General features: G+C 34.7%; 1 protein-coding gene across 9 annotated transcripts in view; it reads left to right on the top strand.

Annotated features, from left to right (window-relative positions):
* The window catches only part of CEP170 (centrosomal protein 170), a 95,605-nt gene that overhangs the window by 34,285 nt on the left and 40,920 nt on the right, over positions 1-20,400 (top strand). For all 9 annotated transcript variants that reach the window (XM_042023000.1, XM_042023005.1, XM_042023004.1 and 6 more), the window contains exons 6-9: positions 36-198; positions 2,836-2,970; positions 10,941-11,417; positions 14,083-14,726. In XM_042023000.1, the coding sequence (XP_041878934.1) occupies positions 36-198; positions 2,836-2,970; positions 10,941-11,417; positions 14,083-14,726 (1,419 nt within the window). The remainder of the gene's footprint in view (positions 1-35; positions 199-2,835; positions 2,971-10,940; positions 11,418-14,082; positions 14,727-20,400) is intronic.

Genomic DNA, 20,400 nt, shown 5'->3' with positions numbered 1-20,400 from the left:
GTTTGTGTTTTTTTTCTCTATTTAATGTCATATAGCATGAAAAATTCACAAGCCAACTCCAGTTATCCCAAAAATCTTCAGAGGCAGAAGGATCGAAACAAAGCAGCTCCAAAAGTTCAGAGTCCAAGGTAACAGACTCCACAGCTGAAGTGCACCACAAAACTACAGAAGCCCTGAAATCTGAAGAAAAATCAGTGGGTAAGGTTCATTTTTTTTGTTGCAGAAGCACAAAAACTTGGAAAGGATGTTAATTTGCTTTGGTAGGATGCTTGTGAAATTCTGGAATAGTAAAAATTTCACATATGTGAACTTTTAACCATACTTTAGCTGTAAATAATAATTTTTGGAAGTTAATTTCTACCTTTTTTACAGTAACATTCAAGTTTTAAGAAAATTTTTTAAGAGAGATTTAATCAGCATTTATAAGATTTTTGCATGTCTCTTTCCCCAAATCACAAACAAATTTTTAGTATTTGTGGCAGGAAAACGCTATTTTTTGCAGTTTAACTGAAAGTGTTTGTTCAGAAGCAGTTTGTACTTTTTACCATCACCATTACCAAGTGCACTTTTTTTTCTTTGGTTGGTTTGGGTTTTTTTCCTTTTTAAATGGATGGGAGTTTTTTTTGTTTGTTCTATAGCTCCTAGCATTCATTGTTAGATGTGTCAGGATATATCCTAAGTGTTCTATTGTGGTTTAAAGATTTTTAGGTACTGTAGTTTCAGCCTTGTTTCTGCATCATCTTTCATAGTTATTTAATGTGTCGTGGTGGCTTTGCTGTGAGTAACTTCATCTGGGTTGTATTGCATCCAGCTCTGGGCCCCCAGTATGGGAAAGATTTGGACTGTTGGAGTGAGGCCAGAGGAGGGCCAAAAAGATGAGCAGAGGGCTGGAGCAGACAGGCTGTGAGATAGAGTTGTTCAGCCTAGAGAAGAAAAGGCTCCAGGGAGACCTCACAGCAGCCTTTCAGTACCTAAAGGGAGCTTGTAAAAAAAGAGGAAGAGCATATTTACACAGGCAGATAGTGATAAAAAACTCGGTGGAATGGTTTCAAACTTAGAGAGGAGAGATTTTGATTCGATGCTAGGAAGAAATTTTTTACTGTGAGAGTAGTGAGCTACTTGAACAGTTGTTCAAAGAGTTTGTGGGTTTCCCATACCTGGAAGTGTTTGTCAAGGCCTTGAGCAAACTGGTCTGGCAAAAGACCCTTCCAACCCAAACCATTCTCTGATGAACTTAAGCATGAGGCTTGCTGAAGTGTAGTGGATATAACCACAAGAATGAGAAAGGGATCAGGTATTGTTGTTTCCTTAATATGGGACTGTCTAGGTCAGATTTTCTTAGGTCAAGGCTGTACAATTTTGTTTAGGTTTCAGGTGTTCTTCCAGAAGACTCACTTCCCTTCCCCACATATGGGATTCTGTGCTATACCTGATTAACCTGTTTGGTTTATTGTCTAATCCAGCATCCTGTTAAGCATACATAAAGTAGCGCAGTGGCGGGGGGTTTATCCTCATCTACTATTTTTCTTTTCACTCTTCCAAAAATAGGAGTCAAACTTAAGGATAGGGATTTATATTTGAGTGCAACTCTCAGAAGCTTTTTGGGGATTGATTCTCACACTGTTGCTATATAAATGCATATCTGTTCACTATTGCTAATTCAGTGCACAGGAATAGAATTATGGAATGGTTTGGGTTGGAACAGACCTTAAATAACACATATGTTGCATCCCCTTGCCATGGCCAGGGACAGCTTTCACCAGACCAGGTTGCTCAAAGCCTCATCCAACCTGTCCTGGAACACTTCAGAGATGAGGCATCCACCAATTCTCTGTGCAACCATCAAGTTTTTAAAAACAATGTAGTATTGACGAAGGCACAATGCTGTGTAAAAAGAAAGTACTTAATGTCTTAAAATCGTGTTGAAACCTTTGGCATGGCTATGAAATCATCTGTGGAATGCAAGTGTATAAAATACTGAAAAAAAAGTTGATATTCCTAATAGGTAAAGTAACAGACAAGCTCCTAATACAGATTTTAACAGATGATTTTTTTTGTATAAAGACTCTTTAAAGTATATTCAGAACATCTGTATGATGCTAGAATAGCTAAATCTCTGTAGGGTGAAGTATTCTTCCAAAAAATCGGATCAAACCTAACCCAGCCAATTTATCATCAAGTTAGAAATTCTAATTATATCAGTGGGTTTTTTCTTATTTAATTTTTGCATTTAAATGTATTTAACCGTGCGTATAGCACTTCTAATTGTACTGTAATTTAACTAATACCTTTAAAAAAAACCAGCCTTTAAAACTGGTTGTGCTTAATAATGTTTTACACACAAGGTACCTTTCAGCCCTCTGTAGTAGCTGTCAGCAATTTGGAACCTTGGCAACACTGCAAAATTTGATCAGTTTTTCATGGAGTGAGTTCAGATTTCATTGGAAGGTCAATGTGGGTAAGAATGAGAATCTTCTCACAGAAATAGCAGCAAACAGCTTTTAGGAATGTACTGCTCTCTTGATGACTTCAAACTGAAAGAAGAAATAATATTTACAGTTATATCAGGGTAACAATAAGAGATGCCAGCTGCCTTTGCATAAACATTTGTGCCAGAAGTTTTGATCAGGTCATTAGTAAGCTTTTATATTTAGAACCCAGATCAGTTGTCCAGCCTCCAAGTTTGTTTTGTATTTAGGCAAATGCATGCAACCATTTCACTTCAGCTTCCAGGAGAAATGATCCAAGCAAATTACTTTCTCTTCATGTTATTTTGACCTAAATACCACAGCTAAACAGAAAAGTCATATCCTCTGCTTTGGGCTGATTTTATAGATCTTTCTGCCATGCCTCGTGGGACACCTCTGTATGGACAGCCAGCCTGGTGGGGTGAAGATGAAGCTGATGAAAAAGGTGGTTGTAAGCCAGATAGCAAGCATGAAGCAAAAATGCCTGAGACAGGGGCTTCGGGTAAGTCAGTTGTCTTATTTTGTTTGGTTTATTTTTCTCTTTACTGAACTGCATGTATTCTTAATTAGGGAACTAAACAGATATTAATGTCTGGAAGTTTCACAGTTTGCACAGATGAAAGCCTGTTAAAACTTAGGGTAGTTTAAAAATACATATTTTGCGAGAAACGGTGCATTTCCAGAGATCAATTGCACATGTGATGTGTCAGTTTTCTAGTATATAATACCATTTTTCTATCAGTAAGTATATCAAGTAACATTGCCTGAACCAGTGTGTCCTCTTTTTCAGTTTAATCCATATCTGTCATTTTATATGCATAGGAATATTTCATGGAAATAATTTCTGAAAATAAATGGTAGTGTTTTATATTTGTGCCTGGCTTTTAGCTATATAAGGTTATCTGTGCTAACATTCTCTTCTGTAATTCAGAAATGCTGTATTAGTGGGAATTGCACATCATAGTTCTTGAAGTAAAGATTTGAGCAGTCTAAAGTTAAACTGGTAATGTTTATTTCCCCATAACACAGACCTTTTTATTGGTTAACTTGTCTAGACACAGTATGTATTGCCAAAACTTCTATCTCAGTGCCTATAATTAGGCTTTTATATCTATCGTCAGGCATATAAATAAAGTGACTGCTATTCTAATAAAGACAGTAACTTAAAACTTGCTCAAGTTAGGCCAGAATTCAACCATGTTTGTTTAGCTCTTTAGACACACGTTTAAGGTCCAACAGTTTTAAGTTTGCAGTTTTTTAAAGTACTTTAATTGAGGTGAGAATTTCTCTTTTCTGTCATAGTACTTGCCTTGGTTAACATGAATCATATTTTGCAGGAGCTGGAGGGAAGTCTAAAAACATGTAGATCAAACTAAATGAACACTTCAGTGTGGTGAAAGCAAGGTCTTTGGAATTAACTTTTTGCCATAGCCTTTTTAATGACCTTTTTCATATTATTCTAAAGTTGTCATCATTCAGACAGTAGGGTAAATCCATTAAGATTTGGACTAGTATAAAGAAACCAGATGAAAACATTTAAATTCGTTTTCCCTCATTAAATATAGGATTATTGAAAAGTAATATCCTATCTGTGTTTTTGATGCGATGCCATGCCATTAGCAAGGTGTGACACAAGATGCCAGCTGGTATTTAGTAGTATGCCTATTCTTATTTTTTATAATTTTAAATTGCTTTTTCAGAAGCATCAAATTGCATCAAATGGTTTACATGCTCATGTATTTATTTTATCAAGAGATTTTTCAGCAAGTGACCAGTGCTTCTATCTTAGTTCCTGAGTTCCAAGAAAAATAAGATTCCAATTTGTACTCAAACTAATCATGGAGATGCCATCTGTTTCAGCAGTAGACAAAAATAAATTTGTTCTAGACTGAACTTCAGTAATTTTTGACATGATTTGCTTATAAGTCATCATAAGGTAAATGATGAATAGAGAAAATGTATTCATATTTTCTGAGGTATTTAAATTTTTTTGTTTGTTTTCCATATATATACACCGTAAAAAAACTAAATTTGGGCCCAAAGCCTTCTTGGCAAATACATTTCTTCCTTTCTTTTTTTCAAAAATATTACAAATTCCTTTTACTTATGTTGTTGCTTTTGTTTAGCTATGAATGTATCTCATTAATAGTATTGATCTAACTAGAGTGTAGGAATAGGTTTTATTTCCTCAAACTGAAAAACTTATAAAGCTGCAGGAATGGAATTCAGTTTGAAACAAAATACTAAAGAATAGCTTAGGTGAAAGGAAGACACGAGAAAAAGCCAAAACCTGACATTTTTGCAAAACTTTAATTTGTGAGGATGTAGAATTACAATTCCTTGTATAGACAAATGATTTATTTATTGTGATCACTTAATCTCTGAGTAGACACTAATTGTATGTTCTACTAGTCTGGTTTTTGACTGTTGCAGATATTTTTTAGTAGTGTTGGCAGAGTGTCTGAGGGGAGAATCCATATAAGAGTTGGCATTTGCTTCTATGGACACTTCCAGAGTCTCAGAACACTGTGTCTGTGTAGAAGTGTGCAAAAGACATTCTGAATGTTTTCATGCAATTATAAAATCATAAGGTTTTTGGGCTGCTTTTGCCTACAATTGCGTTCTATGAAAAGATGAACTTCTTTTCAACAAATTATTATGTATTTTCTTCAAGCACTTAGGTTTTATAATGTAGATTAATATAATAGTAGGAAATCACTATGAAGACACACTTGTATGGAAGAAAATTGGAAGCTTCACAAGATTGTCATGCTTGAATATTTTTAAAATATAAGCTAGCTTTAATAAAAAATATTCAAGATTGGTGCAGTTAATTATTCTTTCATGGGTTAAATTGTACTAAGTGTTTAAAACTGATCTAGGACATGCTTTTTAATATAAACTGTCTAAAAGTAAGTACATTACAGGTGAATTCTAAACTTAAATCAATAAAGTCTAATAACATTTTAACAAAGTAATCCTATTAAAAATCTTTTGTCATGCTTTATTGATTTATTACATGATTATTTACTGAATAGAAGACTTGAATTCTAAGAGATGGGGCAAGGTTTAATGAGGAGATTGAAGCGGGAGATTTGTTTCTGTTAAGCCAACTATAGACAATTAGTCTTTACAGTCTCAGGTTAATAAGATTATTTCAATGTTACTGTATTTCTATTACAACACAAACTCACTAATGAAAATTATTTACAAACAGAGCAGAATAGTCTGGAAAACTTTGAAAAGAAAAGTCCTTTCTACATTTTGCAGATATCTGTAATGCTCCAGTTTAATGATCCATAGGTCTACTAGTCTCTATTAAAATGAACAGTTGTGTGTACATCTCTGGTGTGACTTTCTGCTGCAGCTGTTAAATGTCCATGTTATTGGCAGGTTTATGGGGTGTGTAATTATTATTATTGCCATATGTTACACTCTCATTTCCTGGGAAAGCAAAAACTGCATTCTCTGCTGATCTTTGTACTAGTTGTAGAATTTTATGTCATTAATGCCTTTACCAGAAATCTAAGAAAAGACAGAAAAAGGTTTTTAAGAAGACTTTAGGAATCTGAAGTAATTCTTTCCAATTGGCATGAATTTTAATTCCAGCATTGCACAAGAAAATGTCAGATTAAACATTCCTTGGATTTAAGAAACAGTGTCATTTTCAGGTTAAGCAGGCTGACGTGAGAAATACCAGTGTAATCAGTGTGTGTAGATGACATGCATTGTAACGTGTGATGCTTAATCAGGAGTATTAGCAGTTAAGTTCCTAGAAGTTTGTTCTAGAATTTTGATGAGTTTTGTCTTGAAATACATGCAAGTGCTGCATATAAGGCATGCTTTGCAAAGCTCTAGCAGTACATGTGCACAGTATGTCATGGGGAGCTTACAGAACTCTTTAGACCACTCACAGCAATATATTTAAGTAAGATTAGTTTGGCCCTTTTTTCACTTAAATTCCTTTAAAGCAGGTAGTTAAATGATTTATTATGAGAGATGGGGATTTATACACAATGCTGTTTTATATTTTTATTTTGAAAGAGCAATTCTGATTTTTTTCGTAAGACTGGTTATGAAAACATTGAAAGACAAAGGTCTTCATATTCAATACTAGGTGGATCATTATATGTATTTATTGAAATCTTGTCTTTAAGTAAAAAATGAAAAGTCTACTTCAGTGACAAAGCAAAAGAAAAAAACCCTGAAATGTAAGTGGGAAATAAAAAGTAGGAATATGAAAAGAAAGAGGAAGGAAAAAAAGAAATTCTGTTAAGTATTTGAAAGCACTAAATTCAACTTCTTTTATTACACATACCATTGCACAGTCCCAAATATAAAGCTAACATTAAAAATATTTTGGGGTGTTGTGTAAATATGATAATTTGGCTGTTTCTTATACCTGCTGCAAATGAATATATTGCTTCAGGTTTACAGACATTTTTTCCAGGAAGTGCTTTGTGAATTCCAGAATATTTTCTTTTACAGGTTTCGTTCTTAAAACTGTATTTTTTAAGCAGAAAGAAAAGAGCATTACTAAAAATTTGAAGATTGTGCAAAATACTTTCTGAGATTCCCTATCATTGCAGATGATAACATATTAATATACAAAGGCAGTTTTACACATCTGAATAGCACAGACACCTATGATTTTTCTTGTCCAGGTTAGCAGCTAAAATGTTAAGATTCTGACTACTTGTGTGTGTAACTTGAGAAAAAAGACTTAAAAAACCCCAAAAAGTCCTAGAAAGTGTAATCAATTCTGCTAATGTCACAAAGTGAATGTTGCATTTCTGATGGTCATCTCTGAATACAATAGAATAGAGTAGAATAGAATAGAAATCCCCAAGGTTGGAAGATACCTTCAAGATCATCCAATCAAACCATCCAGCCAGATCCAGATGCCTCTTGCACACCTCCAGGGACGGTGACTCCACTGTAGTCCTGGGCAATCTATTCCAATGCCTCACCACCCTAACAGTGAAAAATATTTTTCTAGTATGTAATCTGAATCTCCCCTATCTCAGCTGAAGGCCATTTCCTCTGGTCCTCTCACTGCAGGCACTGTAGAAGAAATTGGCCCCCACCTCAGTACAGCCTCTTTTCAGGGAGTTGTAGAGAGCGATGAGATCCCGCCTGAGCCTCCTCTTCTAGAGACTAAGCAAACCCAGCTCCCTCAGATCCATCCTGTAGTAAAGGATCTCCCTGAATCTCCCGTTGGTTAAGCTGATGGTTTCCTCAATATTACATAGTTTCCCTCCTAGTCTCTCCTAGACTGGTTGTTTCAATAATAGTCTCAGTACAGCTGGGTAGCAGCTACCAATTATTGCTTCCTTGCTTGCCTTGTAGAACCAGTTGCTCAATTGTCTTTTATAGCTCTAGACCTTTGGAGAGTGAGAGCTCCCTTTTCACAGATAATCCTGTTAGTTTTTCTGCTCCTTTCCTTTTAGTCTTGCCAGTTATGAAATCTCTTCAGTCCTTGAAGAGATTGCAGTTCACAACCTACCCATCCCCTCATTTTCCCAAAACTCACTTGGGAAAAGTTGCCTTTTTTGCTATATGTATACTATGCTTATTCTGTTTAAAAAATTACGGAGCAGTGGCAACTACTATCTTCAATATTTGCTTGCAGTTTTCTCCTAAAGGTGTCTGTATTTAGTCTGATATATAATTTCCTTCATCTTGGCAGATGACATTTTGTAATAGGATTTCAAAGGTAAGGCTGTTTTATAGATCACTCTTTGTAATACTTAGAAAGCTGTAAGGACTTGCATTTAGAATCTGAGTGAAAAATACTGAAGGGTGGTTCAGATCAGGATATGTATTAATTTTTTGTTTCCTCATTGTTTTCTATTCCTTATTTTAATCAATTCTGATGCTTTTAACTCTTCTAAAAATGCAAGTACTTCTGACTGAAAATAGGATTTTTAAGTAATTAAATTTAATACTTCAGGTATTTTTTTTTATATAATTGTTAAAATTTTTTCCAGTTTAATAAAATTTACAACTTAGTTGTAGTTCAGTTTCTTGCTTCATTTGAATAAACTCTGTCTTAATTTAGATTCTGTTTAATCAAAAATATTGGAATCAAATACTGTTTTAGTATAGTATGAACAGTTTTATTGTAGTATAAACAGTTGATTTGAAATGTTAAATTTGGTGCAGACAAGTTTCACACAAATTTTTTTATGAAGTCCTTCATCAACGCTGACAAATCAGTGTGAGAGATCCTCTCACTGCCGTACATCTGATGCAGTTTGCCTACAGTCTTACTATTTTCAAGAGATGGTAATAAACCAACTATTGTATAATTACGGAAAAATACTATGTCTTGTGTGGCCAGCAGGTTGCTCCTGCCTTGCCCCAAAGTAGAAATAATTCTCAAAACAGATTATTAGCCAGTTATCTTTTTTGAAGGAGCATTGAACACTCTATCTGGCTTAATTATTGGCTACAGGAATTGCATGATATCGTTGACTTGAAGTTCTGAGTAGATCCATGTGGGGGGAAAAAAAGTTGTCTATGAATTGGCTGTGTGGTGGGTTACTCTCCTTTTTGGTGACTGTTTCATATTGTAAGGATTCAGGCTCTAGGTTTGATCCTACTACAGCTTGATCCATTCGTGCTTGTTAGCTACATGAAACAAATGGAGCGTGATGGTGGTTTACCTAAAGTCTAGGAGCTGCAAACTGTGATTTTTGTTTATTTCTTACATTCTCTATATGAACAGAGAAGTTTTTTTAATAACCTTTGCATCAGTAAAATCGATTAATTCTGTTATGTGTGTCTGCTGGGTAAGTGTTTTCAGGAAGGGTATTAAAAAGGCATTCTGTTTCCCAGGGAGGGAGGTAGTGAGGTGCTGTTGTAGTGCCTGAAAACAACCCCACAGACATGAGGCAGCTGATGGTGCAGTGAAAAGCGATAGCTAGGGGATTCTTAGAATCCAACATCACAGTAGAAAAACCTGTCTGAATTCTGAACATGTTTTGTGTTTTAACAGCTGCTGGTAGAAAAAAAAAATTAAAACTGCTTTGTTACCTGCATTGGAGTTATTTTATCCAATGGATATCCAAACATTGCAATAATAAAGAATGTGTACTGCTCTTGTTTTCATTCAATAACACTTTTTTTTTACTCTTCTAGCTATTATTCTTTCCCTTAAATAGTTTATTTCTCTGTATCACACTACCATCCTTTTTTTCTTTTAATTTTTAACCTTTTCATAAATCCTCACAAGAAGTATGCGTTTCTGAGGAACAGCATAGGTACATTATTCCATCCTGCATCCTTTACCCTTTAAATTCCTGACTTCAGTATAAATGTTTCAATTGCTGTCTTATTGCATAATAGGTTAATACACAAATATTAACTTTCTCAGCTGATGTAGTGTAGCTTTTTTCACCCAAAATCAATTAGTTGCAGGCTTATTTCTTTGCTTGGCAACCTGAAATGATTTCTTAAACATCTTAATGTGGTCCATGATAAATCGCTTAGCAACTATTCTGAATTCTTTTGCTGGAATCCAACGTGCCATTGCTGCTAATGTCTCAAACTTTTGTTGCTTTTAGCACATCTCTGCACCAGGTATTTTGGCTGATGTAGTAGTTCATGGAATGCAGTCAGAAGGTTTGTTTCTTAAAAGCACATTGGTAGCTTTGCTGCAACCACAGGAAGCTTTAGCCTTCATTTAAAGGCTACACAGTGGAACTTGGAGTTACTACCCTGTGCTTTTTCTACTTTCTGCTTTTTTTAGCCAGTGAGAGTATGGCTTGCTAACATTCTGCATGCTTCCAGCTATTGTTCCTTTTTCTGTTCATCTACAAACTATGGCAACAAGTAAAATAAGAGGACATGACAGTAAAATTTAGCTTCATTCTTTGGTTTTATCTTTTGTAGAAACATAAAGGGTTTGAATTCCACAACGCTTTCCAGCGCTTAGCAGTGTTCAACTTTCCAAGCCAGAATTAATGTTTATCTTGCATTAATGTGTGAATTATTTTTCTGAAGAATTTGGCCAAACAAAATTATGCTTTCTATCTACTGCAGGAGATGGAAGATCATTAGCACTTGTTTTGGGAGAACCTTGATTTGCTGTTTTCTCCAGTAGAATGGAATTGCAATAATGATCAGCTCAACAATTTCTCTGTTGTGATTTACCTGTTTTCCATGTTCAGATAACTCATCTGACCTTTAAATCTTCTAAAAATATTTTGCTTGCACTTTGACAAATTCTGAGTGAGCTTTTTGCCACTTTGCACTTTTCACAGCCGAAATTCAAACTGCCTTTTCATTAATACTTTTGGTATGTAATTCTGGAATTATTTTTCCAGAACTATGGTGCTCAATCTACTCCACAGTCTTACTGTTTATTCCAGAAATTATTCAAGTGGCCTTTATAGGAGTTCAGAAACTTCTTGAGGAGCCTGAAGTTCCCAAGTATTGTGAAATCTGTTTTTTTATTTTTCCTAACAGGGTGCAGCACAGATGCCAAGCAATCTGAGGAGCAGTCTGCGTCTGCAAATGAAGAACTTTATCCTTTCTGTAGGGAGCCCAGTTATTTTGAAATCCCTACTAAAGAATGCCAGCAAGCTTCACAGGTAGCAGAGAGCACTATTCATGAAATTCCCACAAAAGATACCCAAAGCTCCCACACAGCAGCTTCTGGGCACGCTTCTTTCACCATTGAATTTGATGACAACACTCCAGGAAAAGTAAAGATCAAAGATCATGTGACAAAATTCACGTCAGAGCAGCGTCATAAGTCGAAAAAGCCTTCTTCATCCAGTGGTCAGGACCTGCCGGGGCTTCAGACGGTGATGATGGCCGCGGAGAGCAAAGTAGCAGATTGGCTTGCACAGAACAATCCTCCAAGAATGGTGTGGGAACCGACAGAGGAGGATTCCAAAAGTATTAAGAGCGACGTTCCAGTGTACTTGAAGAGACTGAAAGGTAAGTGAATAATTCCAGCTGTGCTTATTCTGAAAGCAGCAATTCCTCACCAGCATGCAGTCAGAGGATCCCTGAGCCCTTGCGGAGCTCAGATGAAATCACAGATACTCCACATGTGTGCAAGGATCTGGGTTGGGAAATTTTTTTGCTGAATAAAGTCTTACAAAGAGCATAAGAAACCAAATGCTGAATCATCTTACAATCAATATGCTAATTGGATATGTTCTAGGATGGCTGAAAACATCAGATATTTAAACATTGATCTTGAAAAAGAAAAGGAGAAAACCCAAACCTTAGTTAAATTCTATATATCTCACTTTTTCTCATGAATTACTTTAAAAAGCTGAATTGCTTTTTAGAATCAAAGCTCTGAAGTTCAATTTACACTTTTAGCAACTCTTTCAATGGCAGTGCTGTGAATATTTATGTGTTATAAGAAAATCATTTATGGCAAAGAATACATCATATAGTCATTCTGCTTAGGTGGATCATGTTTGGTGGAGTCAAGTTTGAGTCGGGAATCAGAAATAAAGCAAGAGCTTCAAGTTTTATACTCAGCTTATGGAATATTGCATTTATATGAGTGCTGCTGTTGAATGGAGTTCCAGGTGATCATACATGTTCATTTATTGCAGACAGTGACATTTCAAATGAAATTAAATGTTACACATGACAAGCGTACTTTCTCGAGTGTCACTTAACAGACTAGAGAAGCAGGTAGTCTTGATGTTCAGAAGAAGATTCCAGTACCATTCAGACTTTCAGAATGAAAACTTCTGATGAACTTTTTAAGTCTCTCTTATTTTCTGTTTTTAATTTCAGCAGGTTAACCGTACAATTCTTGTTTTCCTTGGCTCTGCAACATTATCATGTCTAGTTCTTAAACCAGCTGGGACTGGGTACAACATTCTTTGCCTTATTGATGAAAAGTCTGCTTTCTAAGGCTGGCTCTTTCAAATTAAGCTAAAAATAAAATTCTGGAAGCAGAATTAGATTAATGTGCTAGCATAAAGATAATAGTATATTATTTCTTCCGTTGTAAATCACATTCTTTGGCCTTCATGTAAATGTATTGGATTCATGAACGTTCTTTAACATACTAGCCATGACACTTTGATAAATAGAAGGGGCTTTGCTTATAAGCCTCTTCCTGGCAGAAACTCCTCAAAGTCTGATTAATTTTCATCTGAAAGAGGTGTAAGTTATGGGACACATATGGCCGTAATAAATATCTGCATTTTGTAATATCCTATGGGCTGTTTGTATTCTCATTCAGTAGTTGTATTTTTAGATAGCAAATATACCTAGGTGCTTTGAAAGACCGATTTTTTTTTAAAAATCAAAGCTTACTAGGTTTTTTTTCTCCTCAGCTTTTTCATATAATATTCTGTACTGAAGTCCCACTGCTAAAATTATATGACTTTCATTGTGGTGTTGATACTGCTTTAATATTATTTGGAAGTATATGAATCATCACATCATTTTTGTAGGCACGATTCTAATAAATAGAAAACAGGAATGTAAGTTGAGATTTCAGCTGTATTTTCAGTGGTGTTAGTCTGATAAGTAAGATTAGCTAATATGTAGTTACTATTTAACTGAATAGTAACTGCATATCCTAACAATTTAAATGAGAAAATGTTAAAAAAGTCTATCCTCTGGAGAATCAAAAATACAGAAATTATATTATGCACATATATTTATTTATTTTTATATATATATGAACTCTTTTAACTCTTTTGGATCAAGTTTTACTCATATTTATATATATACATATATATGTATATATAAAAATATGAGTAAAACTTGATCCAAAAGAGTTCAGAGAGGGTGAAACTGTTCCTTCCCAGGTACTGAACTAAAACTTAGGAGCATTGACACTTTCATTGTACAGGAGGTTGGTCTGTGTTAAATGCACTTACTATGTGTAGGTATCAGCCTTCCGTGCATTTTCAGGTATCATTGCAAAGTACATTTGTAGTGTATGATTTATGAAATATGTAATCCTTATTCATAGATCTCAGAGTAGTTTGTGGAATGAATAAGTAATAAGAACCATTTTACATGCACACATCAGATGCTGAGTGGAGTGAATTATGGAAAAACTCATTGTTCTTCTTGGAAAGAGTAATAAAGAATTCAATCCAATTTTAAGTAGACATTTCTCATGATAAACTATTGTGAATGTGGGAGGAATCCAGCAATATGAACTGGGGCTCTCTTTCCACTGTCTGAAGGACTTTATTAAGGTTTTCTTTTTCCTCTTAACCCTGCCTGGAATGTGTCAGTAGTCATTTGTAATCAACTGGCTCTGTAACAAAATTGATATAATTCAAAAACATACTATAGTACAGCTGGTAAAATACTGGCTTTTGTATGTCACTGATTTCACAGATGAGAATATTGGGGAAAGGATACTTCAAATGCACTGCTGTTACTGATCAGCTTCTAAAATGTTTCATTGTTTGACTTGTAGCAAGTTGATGGCATTTCCAGGAACTGTACCAAATTTGCAGAGCCAGGTACTGTAAGCTGTTGGAGTCTAAACAGAAATCCAGTTTGAAATCATTTCCTTCCTAGTTCGCTGCTTGCATTTTTTTGTATATGTTATGTTGAGGTCTTTCTTTGTTTCACTGTGCTGTATATTATTTTGCTTTGCCTGTAGGGAATAAACATGATGATGGCACACAAAGTGATTCAGAGAATATTGGTGCACACCGGCATTACAGTAAACGGGCAGCACTTGAAGAACACTTAAGGCATCATCATACAGAGCTGAAAAAGACACACCAGAAAGTCCATTCCACAGAAAAGCAGCAAGAGCAAGCTGGTTTTAGTCAGACTGCCTTTATGATTGAGTTTTTTGATGAAGACCATCCTCGCAAGAGACGTTCTTACTCTTTCTCTCAGAATGTAGGAGCTCTGTGCCCAGAATCTCCATCTCCAACATCTCATGCACGAGCTGAAAGAGTGAAACCTGCATCAGGAGAGAAAGTCCCTTCACCTGTGCAAGCTAGCTCATCACATCACAGAGCAGTACATGGTGTTCATGCCAAACTTCTAAAACAGAAATCAGAAGAACCCTCTGCTGCATTACCTGCCTTACAAGCTGCATTGTTAAGGAGTTCAGGAAGCCTTGGCCATAGGCCTAATCATAACCAGGAGATGGACAAAAAGTTGAAGAGCCAACAAATTTCTGCTGCTACTGAAAAGGACAATGAGGATGACCAGAGTGACAAAGGTACTTACACTATTGAGTTGGAAAATCCCAATTCTGAAGAAATGGAAGCCCGCAAAATGATTGACAAGGTGAGAAACCTAAAATGTATACTGATGTTACAAGTGTTATGTGATGTGTGGGCAGCAGTCTACCACTTCAGTTCTGCTTATTAAAGCTGCTGCAATGACACAAGTTTCTAAACCAGTCTATAATGATGAAATATGGAATGTCCTAGGAGCCGCAGCAGACATTTGGCTAAACGTTATTCCTGTTTCATACAGCTCTTCTCTTAAAGTTTGGTAGTTTTAATGTGTTTTCAAAAGATTTCAGTACTCTAAAAATACTAGGCACCAAAAATAATTTAATTTTTATGAGGGTGGTTTGTGTCCCTGTGGAAATACTCAGTAGTTTTTAAAAGCCTATTGTCTCTCTAGTTTTCAGGATATAAATTGATTCCATCCAAATGATCATATAGCTATAGATTGTAAATGTTTTCTATACTTATTAAAAAAGTATATTCAGTAACAGTAGCTTAAATTTCAGTGTCAGTTATAAAGAGTAAGTATAAAAATGCTTTAATTTTCCAGAAGTATTTATATGATAACAATGTAAATTTCCTAGTTTACTTATTGGTAACAATAGAAATATAAATAACAATACAAATTGTATTTGCAGTTTAAAAACTGTGTTAAATAACTGTTCTTTGGATTCAACAGGAAAATATGGGTAGCAGAAGCTATGTTCAATCATTTGGCTTAACATAACTCTTGAAATGGATTTTTTTCTGGTTTTGTTGTGTTTTCCTAGATAATTTACTGTGGTAGAATGCCTGCAATCCAATTCTAGGCTAGGGATTTGCTAATTTAACAGAACATTCATCACTTACTTGTTTTAGAATTATCTAAGCATTCATTTGCATGTCTAAAAAAATTCTGAAGTAGTGGGGATATGGGACATTTTATTATAGGTTTTCTTTTAAAAAGGTATTTGTGGAGCATTTGGGGACAGGGATTAAAGTAAAGGGTAGCGCTTTCAATAAAGTAATAAAGATAATAGTTTTGCCTCTTATGGATTCTGAAAAGGAGATTTTTTACTTCTTTGAGTCAATATTCATAAAAACAACTGAGAAACAAAAGCATTCGAAATGAAGCAAGTGAATATTAAAGAACTACAAATTTCTGCATTTTATTCTTAAATTATAAATCTTCAACTAAATTGCATCAGGAAATTTTTAAGTCAAGCTTTAGCTAAGTATAGCTGTTCAACAGGGCTTATTTGGAAACCACAAAAAGTAATAACATTTGAAAATAGACAATTTATGTACTTGATAAAAATGTTAATACTGACTAATATTTATGTACTTGATAAAAATGTTAATACTGACTAATATTTATGGTCAGGGAATATGCTGAGCTGGAAGGGACCCATTAGGATCATTGAGTCAAACTCCTGGCCATATGCCGAATCACACCATGTGCCTGAGGATGTTAATAAAATTGCAAATTTTTGGTGGCCTTCAGTACCCGTTCAGATTATCTGAAGTCAGTTTTTTGTTTGAAACAAATCTCTCCTGTTACAGGAGAGATTCAGGAGCAGGAAGTGAATGGAAGCCTTAAGGAAGATAGTAAATTATTCCTTAATAATCTTAGTGTTACATAAAAGCTTTTGAGTATCTTAAATTTCCCTTACTGCTAACTTATAAGGTGTCACCACTAGGTATTAAAGATTTACTGTGAAGTAAAGCAGAGATGTTTTTTCTTCAAGGTCTTCTGTATCATTTCACTTAGCATCTGTGTTGAAATCTTATGAACACTGTATTTTACACCCAGTTCAAAGAGCCCTGCTATGCAGTTCTTATTTGATTTGGTAATGTGAAAGCAGTATGATACTATTTTTATGAAGTGCAGAAGAACAGCCAACAAAGAAACTAAACCAAATGGAAGCCAAAATTTCGTCCTCCAGCTGAGCTCAGCTTTGCTTCCCTCCTATTTTAAATTGCTAGTGCTTTGGATAATCTTACTTTGCCAAAGGGGGTTAAGTGAGGTATAAGACAAGGACTTTTGTTAGCCTGTTGACTCCTGTGCTTCTTTGTTGAGGATTTAAGAGAATTATTGGTTTACATTTTATCAGTTATTTCAGTATAACCACTCTTTCATTGTTGGCAAGTCAGTCCTTTTTCTGAGTAGTTACCATGTCTGCTCAATTGAGTCTCATTTAAGGGTGTCTCTTGGGTCAAAAGTTTGATAATTCAAGAGTTTAATTTGATAGGATTGGGATGAAAATGCACTACAAATAGCAAGGATCACTTTGTAAAACATTTGCACAAATAATGCAGTCTTGTCAGTAGCAATTTATATTAGAATGGTGCTAAAATTTGTGTGTGGTTTATCTGAAGAATTTTCAGTGGAATAAAGTACTTCTGGATTTGAGTATTTTTTCCCTTTTATTGGAGAAAATGGTGAGAATGACCAAAATATCCAAACATTACTTCCAAGTGTGACTCATTCTTTGCCTTAGCCTTACTTCTTCTCTTTTCCCTGGAAAGGAACATAAGAGCAAACCACAAATGCAAGAGTAGTATTAACTTTTAAAAAATCAAGGTGGGATTATTAATGTTTCTTTAAGAATCCAAGAGAAACATGCAGGAAATCAAAGTTAAAATTCTCAGAAAACAAAAAGGAAAACACCCATCTATCTATGTAATTCGAAAGAAGGGGAAGTAAAAATCTTAATGTCGAGCTTTATTAGTTCCTTCAAAAGTACTATTTTTGCTTAATGTAGCCTTTTACTAAAGATTCTAGGAAATAGTTTCAAGAAAAGTAGATGGTTGTGTGAAATGATTTTAAAAATCTAGAAACTATTCTGCCCTGCTTATTCAGCATCTTCATTTCATTTAGATTGCTAAGGATCCAATTCTTCCTCTGGTGCTCTTTCAGCCTCTAAGAAAAAAGTATTGTCACTTCAACAGAAAAGGAGTAGAATAGCAAATGACAGAACCTTTATTTCTCAACCATTTTAAAGCCTGACTTTTGAGAAAAGAATGTGAGAAAAATGCATTATTAGAAAGAAAGAGGAAGACATTTCATAAGTAACAGAGAAAAGCTTTTTAATTTTGATTCTTTTCCCTAACAGAGAGGTGTAATCATATATCTGCAGTCATTCCTGTCTTGGGGTGAATGTCTGCTACTTACCTAAAAGGAAAGGTTTCAAACACATTATGGCTTGTGTCTTATACAGCTTTCAAACTTGCATTTTGAATTTTTTTTAAAAAAATATTTTATTTTAAGATGAAAAAATAGAGTACATATGCAGATAATTTTCAGTTGTAAACATTCAAAGAAGATGCAAGTAGGAATTTATGGTTGTGTCTTAATGTTCTTTATGAATAGAGAATACTTGAAAAATAACTAAATGTTGCTTCCTGAAAGTCCTTTCATTAGCCAATGATATTTCTGCATGCAGGTGTTCAAATGTCACTTAAATTCATAGAGAAGTATGAATTGGTTAGTAGGCTAAGGTTTAGAAAATAAATATATTAATAACAGGAGGAAAAAATAGGTTATGGATATATCTTTTTATACTTATAGAGCTCTTTTTAAAATTGGCACTGACACCAATTTCATCAATGTGTGTTAAGAGAGCAATCTGCTCTTACATACCACAAAGCCCACCTTGAACACGTGTGGCATAAAATATCCTCTACTCAAATAGCATCAGAAAGCCACAACTCTTTCTAACAGAATAATGGTCTTATTGTATAAAATAAAACAAATTCAGGATCTTGATTTAATTTAGAACATGTTTTCAGTGTTACTTTTACCATATAAAATACACTAGTAAATCGGGCACAGTTGTAGGATTTGTTTTTCCTTTACATCCAGCCTTCCTGCTCTTTAGATGGGTTCAGTGCTTTCTTCTGTTACCTCCTAGCAATTGCTTTCTTTTTATCTCTGAGCTGTAAATTTTCTTTCCATTTTACATTTTTTAAATAAATCAAATTTATTAGAAGAAAGTTGTTCTCAGCAGTCATATCGCATTAAAAAATCTTCATATGCCGCAGAAAAGGTAAGTCTGTCAGTGGATGAAAGAATTCAAAATGATGCTTCTGCAGTTCATCTTCCTTTTTTTGTTGATATAAAGACACCAAATTATCATGCTAATGACTTCCCTTTTTCAATAAAGCAAAGTACTGCCAGTAATAAATATTAATAAATGAATGTGCAAATAATTCTGCATGTGTTTGGAATATTAAATACTTTGAGGCTATTGCAGTAAATAAAAAGCAACAATGATTTTTTTGCAAGTTCTTGAGGGCTCTTTGTTTGTTTTGCGTAGGGTTTTTTGTTGTCTTCTTCAGCCAGTTTCATTTTAGGGTATTTAAAAATGGAAATACTTTGTAGAACTTACTATAGCAGATGTAAGCTCTTCTATGCATGTGTGGGAAGGGAAGGGAAAGGAAGGGATAGAATTGAGGCTATGTGAATGTTTCAAGTCCCATCAGCTAACCAGGAAATCTGGAATGTTACAGCAGTTCATATGCACATGGAAACATTTGGCTTAAAATTTTCTTCGGTCCCCAAATTTTTTACTTGATTTATGTTATTTTCATGTAAATTTCCTGATAGATAATTGATTTTTTCGTCAGCAAAGTAAATTTAGATCGGAAATTCAACTGATTCATATTGATTCCCAAACAGAAGACTTGAAAAAATGTATCAAAATCAAACCTCCATCCATCCTTCTGCCATCTTCAAAAGACTTACTGTGACCATGTAATGATTTTGTTTTCAATGCAAACTCCTTATTCTCGATGTCTTAAAGTCTTTGTATGTAGATAGACAGGCCCTAATAGTAAAGATCTTGGTTTTAATGTGCAGACTATCACCTTGGATTTTATTTGAGTATCTATTGTGCAATGAATTTACATAAAATCTTATTCTGTTGACGCAATCGTGAGAGAGATTCTTCTTTCGTCTTTAAAACTTTGGAATAGTAATTACAGAGGAAAAACTGTTGGTGTGAGCTGTAGACAGTGCATTTTCCAATTTTATTTTCTAGGTCTTCCTGTTCATCATGATACTTATTTCAGTTTGGTTTGACTTTTTTTGAGTATGGGTATGAATGGGAATCTATTCTGAAAGGCGATTATTATAAAATGGAATCTCCTTATTCTTTTTGCTCACAGGGTGTACCTATACATACCACATTATAATAATGGCTAATGTGTTTTTCAAGGAGTGTTTACTTTTGAGTTATTTATTGTTGTTGCTTTAAGTGTTCATAAAGTTTGTATACCAAATCTTGTCTTCTCTCTTTTTAATTTATCAATTATCTTGCAGATGGTTATTGTTATAATTCCCCTTGTTATGGAGTTAACATACATGTTATGGAACTCCTGTTGGCAATTTTTTCCGTATTTTAAGTGGAAAAGCTACCTGAAAAGAATCAACGGGCAGGGAGTAAGTTAGGTGACAAAAAAATCTCAGTATGTCTCAATGAAGGACATTTTAAGGAACCAAGATAGATATATCTATTTTCAGAAAATTGCTTTCAGGTCTCCTGTCTTTTCACACTCTCTGGGTTTAATTGCTTTTACCATTGCTTCAGCAGTTTCTTTGGGAGCAACGCCTTGAGTCCCACAGAGTGTCTTGTTTGCAGAATGACTACTTTATGAATACAGTGATGAAAAAGCAGTAGACCAGTCGAAGCCTATCCAATCATCTGAGCTTATAAATTTTGTCAAGAGTTCAGAGGACGTTTATA

This window comes from Corvus kubaryi, unplaced genomic scaffold (genome assembly GCF_017639235.1).
Source record: "Corvus kubaryi isolate FWS band 111438036 unplaced genomic scaffold, C.kubaryi_AGA036_p1.0 37232, whole genome shotgun sequence".
NCBI lineage: Eukaryota > Metazoa > Chordata > Aves > Passeriformes > Corvidae > Corvus > Corvus kubaryi.
Note: the sequence above shows the minus strand (reverse complement) of the source record. Positions and strands in the feature narration are given on the sequence as shown.